Source organism: Capsicum annuum, chromosome 12, assembly GCF_002878395.1.
Source record: "Capsicum annuum cultivar UCD-10X-F1 chromosome 12, UCD10Xv1.1, whole genome shotgun sequence".
Lineage (NCBI taxonomy): Eukaryota > Viridiplantae > Streptophyta > Magnoliopsida > Solanales > Solanaceae > Capsicum > Capsicum annuum.
In genome coordinates this window covers 101,446,444-101,455,668 of record NC_061122.1, presented here as the reverse complement: position 1 = coordinate 101,455,668, position 9,225 = coordinate 101,446,444, and the positions used below count along the sequence as shown (strand labels likewise).

General features: G+C 31.4%; 1 protein-coding gene across 1 annotated transcript; it reads left to right on the top strand.

Annotated features, from left to right (window-relative positions):
- Positions 1 to 5,127: 5,127 nt before the first annotated feature.
- Positions 5,128 to 7,604, top strand: LOC107851709. The gene is made up of 2 exons (XM_016696794.2): positions 5,128 to 6,563; positions 7,084 to 7,604. Exons 1-2 carry the CDS (start codon positions 5,680 to 5,682, stop codon positions 7,097 to 7,099), a joined length of 900 nt encoding a protein of 299 aa, XP_016552280.1. The 5' UTR covers positions 5,128 to 5,679; the 3' UTR covers positions 7,100 to 7,604.
- The last annotated feature ends 1,621 nt before the right edge of the window (positions 7,605 to 9,225 follow it).

The following is a 9,225-nucleotide window of genomic DNA, read 5'->3' as shown; positions in this document are numbered from 1 at the left end:
AAGAGCAAAAAGAGTTAATAATAAAATAAGAAAGAAAACAGATTGGATAAAAGGAAGTGAAAAAATTACACAAAAGTAAGAAAATATAAAAAATACTGAAGATACAGTAAAACTAGTAGTATTTTCGATAAATAAAACAGAAATAACTATATTTTCAATAAATAAAATAGAAATAATTCAGAAAAAATTAGAACAATTATATAGTGAAGATCCATTAAAAGGATGGGAAAAACATAAAACTACTATAAAAATTGAATTAATAGATAAAAATAGCATAGTAACACAAAAACCATTAACATATAATTTTGATGATTTAAAAGAATTTAAAATGCACATAGATGAATTATTAGAAAAACAATATATACAAAAAAGTAATAGTAAACATAACAGTCCAGCATTTATAGTAAATAAACATAGTGAACAAAAAAGAGGAAAAAGTAGGATGGTTATTGACTATAGAAATTTAAATGCAAAAACTATAACATATAATTATCCGATACCAAATAAGATATTAAAAATAAGACAAATCCAAGGATATAATTATTTTAGCAAATTTGATTGTAAATCAGGATTTTACCACCTAAAGCTAGAAGAAGAATCTAAAGAATTAACCGCATTTACGGTACCACAAGGATTTTATGAATGGAACGTGTTACCCTTTGGATATAAAAATGCACCAGGTAGATATCAACATTTTATGGATAATTATTTTAAACAATTATCTAATTGTATAGTATATATAGATGATATATTATTATATACAAAAACTAAAGAAGAACATTTAAAATTATTAGAACAGTTCACAGATATAATAGAAAAATCAGGAATAAGTCTAAGCAAAAAGAAAGCTGAAATTATGAAAAACCAGATAGAATTCTTAGGAATAAAAATAGATAAAAGTGGAGTAAAAATGCAACAACATATAGTACAAAAAATAATAAATTCGAAAGAAGAATTAGATACAAAAAAGAAATTACAATCATTTTTAGGATTAGTAAACCAAGTAAGAGAATATATTTCAAAATTAGCAGAAACCTTAAAACCACTGCAGAAAAAATTAAAAAAGGATATAGAATATAATTATGATGAAAAAGATAAAAAACAAGTTCAAAAAATAAAATTACTTTGTAGAGAATTACCTAAATTACAATTTCCAGACGAAAATAGAAAATTTATATATATAGTAGAAGCAGATGCAAGTGAATATAGCTACGGAGGAGTACTTAAATATCGATATGAAGCAGAAAAAATAGAACATCATTGTAGATATTACTTAGGTACGTTCAACGAAACAGAAATAAAATGGGAAATAAATAGAAAAGAGTTATGTTCATTATATAAGTGTTTATTATCATTTGAGCCATATATTGTATATAACAAATTTATTGTACGAACAGATAATACACAGGTACGTTGGTGGCTAACAAAGAAAATACAAAATTCAGTTACAACGAAAGAGATTCGAAGACTAGTTTTAAATATATTAAATTTCACATTTACAATTGAAGTGATCAGTACTAACAAAAATGTTATTGCAGATTACATATCAAGACAAAGCTACACAGACTGAAATAGTAGAGGAAGATACTCTAGAAAAAATACTTAACACCCTAACTACGCTTTCAATGAAAGTGGACAGTATGGGTAATGAGATAGAAAAGCTAAAGACTAATGAAGATAAACTGAAGTCTATAGCTACAAATCAGCTAACTCAGCAGTTTGCAGAGCTATGTCGATCGGAAAACATTAAAAATCCAGAGCTAGAAGGAGACGTTGGGACACTACATAAAACCCATAACATTTATCAATCTACTTCTGTAGGTACAAGCAAAGGAGTTAATAAACCAAGATACCAGAATGTAAATATGAATAAAATATTTGAAAAACCATTTACCCCCAAAACACAAAAAGACCATTTATTCATACCCCCACAAGTTAACACATACCGAAATAGCCTAAATCAAGACAAAAAAGTATACAACTACACCGCCCAGAAATACATAGAAAATATATACAGAGTACAAACCTTTCTAAACCATAACCCCAGAGCTACAGACATCAAAGAACCAAATACCAATTATATAACCCAAAAATTACAAGGATATAATAAACTAATTGCACTACCCAAAACTAACCCAAGCCTAGTTAAAACCTGTTTTGACTATGGACTACTAAATACCATATATACCCAAGACGGAGAAGAGCTAACAGCTATGGAGGAATTATACAAGATATTCACTACCTACAAAAGAATAACAAAAGGAAATTTATTTTATATAAAGTGTTATACTGCACCAGCAGAGATATTATATGATGAAATAAAACCAGTTATACAAGTTGTAAAGATAGGATTAACAAGAGATATGATTATACCAGAAGATTATCAAGAGATATGATTATACCAGAAGATATTACGCAACAACCGGAGATACCCAGAATTGAGATACCAGATTTTTATGCAAATAAACGACTTATTGGACTAGCTACGATCATTCAAGAATTAGCAAATAATTATACTAACGGAAACCCAATATGGAGCTACTATTCAAGAGATCATCAAATGATATATTCAAATTCGAAAGAACTACGACAAGCAGATATGGAAGACGTAAGACAATGGATAATGACGCTACTCAACCTAGAAAAACAATCTACCGCAAGAGCAATCAAAAAAGGATTTATTTCAGACGGACTGCTAACAAGATACTGTAAAATAATTGGACATAAATATCCAGACCACCAATGTTCGAGGTGCAATGGAGAAGATAATATTATTCCAGAAGTACATCTAGAATAAAAAAGACAAAATGCCAGCTGGAAAGATAAGATAAAGAGCAATAATGGAGCAGATAAAGAGCAATAATGGAGCAGATACGACAACGGAAGATATTTGGACTTATTGTACAAAATTTTCTTACGATACAATAATGTAAAGCAATTATTGCTTTTCTTACTTTTCTTACATTTATGACTTTTTAGAATAGGTTAGGCCATAAGGCCACTTTTGTTGACTTTTTTCTTTCTTTAGTTTTAGAAATTAGAAATATGTGATTGTAAGACTTACTTTTTCGTTCTATATATAACAAAGGCAGAAGGCATTGCAAAGGCAAGCCTTCATGCGTTGAAGCAACTTTCCTCTCTCCACTCCACAAAAAATATTACTCAATTAATTAGATAAACATATTTCAATGGAAAAAGCTATGGAGCAACAAAACTCAGAAATACCAAAGCTACCCGAACAGGTATATCTATTTATGATTATGAATAGCTAATTTCATAATTCCCAACAATCATGATATGATAAAATGAATTCATATTAGTTACTTTATAGTAGAATTATTCGAAGAATAATATGTTAAGAAGTTTATTAACAAAGCGGAAACGGAGAAAAATCCCTAAGGACTATGCCATCCTAAAGGTGAAACCAATGAGGCAAGAAGCCGTGGCGGGGAGTAACCAAAGTAGAGGCGCTGTTTAAGGGAAAAAGTATCCGGATTACCATGTTAATAGTGACGGAAGAACATATTATTTAAGAATAATCTAGTATATAGTAAGCTAAGATGACTATATTTTATGTACATGGTTGAAGGGAATATTTTGAAAAAAGCAATTTTATGAAAATGAATGATAATTTATCTGATGTGATGGTAGATAAATTCAAAATACTTATTTTGTATACACTTAGAAATATAAAAGTAGCAGATATAAGAAAAATCATATTAGAAAAAGCTTTTGGTAAATATTACATGACTAGAGTAAATTATATACCATATCTACCTAACTACTCTTATAAATACTTACGATGATAAGTTACATAAAATTTTTAGAAAAAGATATAAAAAAAAATATACAGTTACTAGAAAAACAGATAAAAATAAACATAGATAAATACATGGAAACTAAAGATATAAAATTTCTTAATAAAAATATGCAAAAACTACTAAGGCTAAAACAAACAACTACAAAACACTATAATAAAACCAATTTTAAAAGATAGATTACCTAGATTATCTTAAAGTTTTAATCTTATATATACTCAAAGATATAGAAATAATAGATATTAAGAAAATAATATTAGAAGAAGTAATAAACTATGAAATTGAAACTACAAATTGTCTAGAACAGTTATACGAGGAAATTTACCCAGAAGGATATTATTCAGATTAAAAAATGTTAGAATATATTAGACAAACTAGAGAAAATCAAGAAAACCTAAATAATGAAATTAATTATAGAAACCGAATTAGACAAATAATGAAAGACCTAAAAGAAAAATTAATATGGATAGAAAAAACCTTAGAAAATTTAGATAAAAGTACATGTGATAGTTTATATAATTTAAAAAACTCACTACGAGAAGAACAACACAAAATAATAAATAACATTGAAAATCTAGAATTAGATATATATTATAGCACAGATAGGATAAATTATTATACAAGAATTTGTAACTCTGTAATTACTACAGGATAAAATAATTAATGAATATATCTTACGAAAAAAGTAAATTATTAAAAGATAACATCCACGCACTAAATAAAAATAGATTCCCTACAAATATGTACAAAATCTATTATACCTACAAATTATACCTACAAATCCGCACAAAATCTATTATACCTACAAATTATACCTACAGGTGAAACCCACAAATTTAAGTTTTCTTTAAAAGTGAGAAGAAAAATGCGTAGAGCAAAGGGTTATGCTTTAATCAAAATCACCTAGCATTATATAGCCCGTATCATATCCCTTCAAGAAATAGGTGATAGACTTATTTTAAGCAATATGTTTGGCAGTTTGGTTAGGACAATTTGTTGGCCCAAGCTCTATGGAATGAACGTTACTTAACTTGGCAGGCAGGGTGTAACAATTAATTAAGTTGTAAGTTATGATTAGATCATGAAACAAAGCTGGTGAATTCAAAGTTTTCCATCTTTATCTCTCTATTACGTTATTATTCTTTTGCTTTTTTTTTTTTATTGGATCTATCTAATATTTGAATTATTTTGTTTGGCAAGGGTTTGGGGAAAGGTAAACTCCAAGAAAGAAAAAGAAAAAAAAGTTCACACTTTGTGACCCCATTTCAAAATAAAGCAAAATGAGGGTTATTGAAAATGCATGATATACTAAAATTGGTCCATGGACATACAATTTAATTGAAACGAAAAAAATGCATAATATACATATGATAGAGTTGTAAGTACTCTTATATTTTTAATCATTTTAAATTTGAATCCGAGAATGATGTGAGTTTTCCTTTATTTTTTGCCTTGATAGGCGACTCTTGGATATGGACTTTGTTTCAACAGCGGTCATACATGAAATCCTAATGATATTCCTCCCAGTGTTAGTGAGTGTTTTACCTCTAATATGAGATTTTTCAACATAAATTCAAATTTAGTCAGACCTGTTCGAGAAACCAAAAACAAATGCACCCTTATAACAGATGGTAAAGACAAGCAATAAACAAAAGAGTAAGAAAAGAAAGCTAGCTGTCCACTGCCTTTTGCCTCCCTTCTTACTATACTTTTCTTTTTAAAAACTTCTCTTCCAAACACAATTTCAAACAAAAAGGACACCAAACATATTCATCATCATTCTTAAGGTTCATCAAATCTCAAGATCTAAATTTAAAGTAATTCAAAGAACATTCAACAAGAAGCTCAAGAAAATAATACCATGAAAGGTAGAAAGTGTAAAGAAGCTCCATCAACAGATCTATTAGTCTGTTTTCCTTCTAGAGCTCATTTAACCCTTATGCCTAGTCCAGCTACTCACCATTTAAGGAGATCTAATACAAGAGGTATTGGCCCTGCCGGCCAAGCTAGCCCTATGTTATGGAAGACAAGTGAGATTTCAGAGCCCACATCACCAAAAGTTACTTGTGCTGGCCAAATCAAAGTGAGCCACAAGGCAAAATCTTGCCAGATCAAGAATTGGCAATCAGTAATGGAAGAGATTGAGAAGCTACATGTCAAAAAACACAAAAAGAAAAAACCTGTTTGGATGGAAGTAGTTGGGCTCAAGAAGGATGCTATGCAGTTCTTGTCATATTTGCGAAATATAAGGTTTGATTTTCGATGTTTTGGTTCATTTCATACGGATGAAACAGATTTTATCACTTCTGATGATGATCTAGAAGATGAAGAAGATGATCTAGAAGCATCAAGAACTGTGTTCTCTAAGTGGTTTATGGTTTTACAAGAAAGCCAAAAAACAGAGAAAACACAGTACTCTGTTTTTGGTCATGATGATTATGATGGTTCTTCATGTGCACCACCACCCAACGCACTTTTGCTCATGCGTTGTCGTTCTGCTCCAGCAAAAAGCTTGCTGGGGCAGAAACACAAAGACGGCAACAATGATGATGATGACAAAGAACAAGAGAATGAAAAATCAAGAACTAAAGAATTGGAGAGTACTAAAAAGAATAATAAGAAGAAAAGCTTAGTAGTGATGAGATATGGGAGTGATTTATTCAAATTTTCATCTGATATAGCAAAGGAGAATTGGATTGTTGGTGGAATCAAAGAACCATTATCAAGAAGTCTAAGTTCCAAGAGGTAATTAAAATCATGATTATAAAGGTGACTGCTCTTTGGCCAAATATCTCACTTTGGTTACTGAATTTTCTTTGAGTTTTTTAAATACTAGCATTTAAATTTTTTAATATTTGAATTAATTCTGAAGGAGTGAGCTTTTGGTTTTTGATCCTTTTAGAGGATCACTAAGCTAGAAGTGTAAGTAAGATGTGTAATTCTGTATAGTGATAGTTTCCCCCCTTCATCTCTGATTGATTGCTCAACAATATACGATCTTGGGATGTATTATTAATGAAATTCAGATATGTGCCTTCATTCTCTTGCATTGTTTTTGTGTTTGGCCATTTCAATTATTTATGTCCAAGCGATCAGGGATTTAAGATTTAGGGGTTTAATTTTTAAGATTTCTAGTGTTGAATTTATTATTGTAGACACATAAAATTTATTGGATCAAATTCATATAAATTTGATCCACAATTTACTGGGTTTAAACTTATTTTGGGCTTAAAAAAATAATAAGTCTATTGTATTCCTCATCAAGGTCCATCTCACCTTGAAGTTCAAATTAATCAAGTGACATGACATCCCAGTCAAATCCAAGACCAATGAGATGTCGCCACATGTACAAATGATGTGAAAATCTCATTCAAATTCTGCAACCAGTCAAAAGGCGCCAAGTGACAAAGTGACATGTTTCGGCCAATCACAAGCAACTAGGCCTACCCCTACAACTATAAATAGGGGAGTAACATAACATTCTAGGCAGAAAAAATGAAAAAGGAGGACATTCTGCAAGTATTGGAGGAAGCTTCTGCATTGACTACACAACTCTTCAACGAATTGACCAACGGAGTTTTTCCCGGAGATCAACTCGACAAGATGAAGTGCTGTCAGATAATTTCTGGAGATCCAAACACATTTCTAGGAGGCTCAAATCATCCTACATTCGAGAATCACATTGCAAAGCCCCTCGAATCACGAAAAAACTTAGGAGAGAAGAATCGAGAGAATAACGAAATTGTACCCGCAAAATTCATTTAGATAAAATTATTCTTTTTGTTTATTTTATTTTTACTTGCAGTTAATTTTCAGTATTAACGAAAAATTATTGCGAACAAATTGGCATGCCCAGTGGGACCAGTTATGCTCTTCATCTCTTCCTCCCACAATTCAAAAAATCACAAATTCAACTACTACAATGGACTTCAGAAAAATCAATGAAGTTTTCGTGCAAGAAGTCTACTACTGCCACATCTACTGAGATCAAATTTGTTGGCCCCATCAATCGACGGAATATCAACGCTTGTGCTTTGGATGGATCCCAATACTTTACCTTTTTGGAGATGACAAAAAGGAGAAAATCTCAAATTTTAGCAGTAACTACAACCCCTAGGGGCAACTTTGCATCTATGTTATCAGAAGAAACGTCTGAAACTGGCTGCAACTTTGGAGAATATGAAAACTTAATGAATTCTCCAACTTCAAAAAAAGTCAACACTTTCATGGTTAATACAATTGACTTGGACGAGAAGTTTGCAAGGATGAAGCAAACCATTGAAGCCTTGGAGAAGTTTGTTGATGAAAAAGATCATCAAATCGCCCGACTTATGAGTAAGTTAGATCTCTACAATCTTAGAGAGTCAAATTATAATCTAACACCGCGAGAAAAAGTTGATGGTGAATCTCTCATCAAGACAAGTAACAATTACTGCGATGATCGATCCGCTTCAGTGGCTACTCTAACTTCAACAACTGCAAGATATGTTTGCAAACACCATCAAGACACAATATGATGGTCCGTTACAAAGTTTTGTAGGATACTCAAAGACATATTCTAAGCGAATCGAGGGCTTACCGATGCCAATTAGATATCAACCGCCAAAGTTTCAATAATTTAATGAAAAGGGAAATCCAAAGCAACGCATCGCTCATTTTGTTGAGACTTGTAGCAATGCTGGTACACATGGTGATTTTCTTGTCAAGCAATTTGTTCGCTCTTTGAAAGGCAACACTTTTGATTGGTACACGGACTTAGAGTCTGAATTAATTGATTATTGGGAGCAGCTAGAAAGTCAGTTCCTAAATTATTTCTACAGCACCCATCGTACGGTCAGCATGATGAAGTTGACAAACACAAAACAAAGTAAAGATGAGCCTATAGTGGACTACATAAATCGATGGCGAACATTGAGCTTCAACTACAAGGATCAATTTTCTGAAACTTTCGCGATTAAAGTTTGCATTCAAGGGATGCATTGGGGCCTTGTGTATATCCTTCAAGGAATTAAACCTCTAACCTCTTAAGAATTAGCTACGCGCGCTCATGACATGGAGCTAAGTATTGCAAGTCATAGAATGGCGTCACCTATTTTTGATCCTAGGAAGAAAGTCACGAAACTTGAAGATTTATCTGAAGACCAAAGTGAAGAATCTATGATGACAATTGTAAGTTGTACGAAGTCCCCTACAAGACAAAATTTAAAAGAAGAAGCTCCAAAGCAACAAATGCGAGAGGTGAAAAATCAACCAACCTTGAAAGAGTTACAAGCAAGGGTATATCCTTTTCCCGACTCTGATGTTCCTAAAATTCTTGACGAGTTGTTAGCCAAAGAAGTCATTGAACTTCCTAAGTCAAAGCGACCTGAAGAATCAAACAAAGTTGATGATCCTAAATACTGTAAAA

Bases quoted from the DNA above. Each gene is read 5' to 3' on its own strand.
- LOC107851709 (XM_016696794.2), top strand. From the start codon at position 5,680: ATGAAAGGTAGAAAGTGTAAAGAAGCTCCATCAACAGATCTATTAGTC.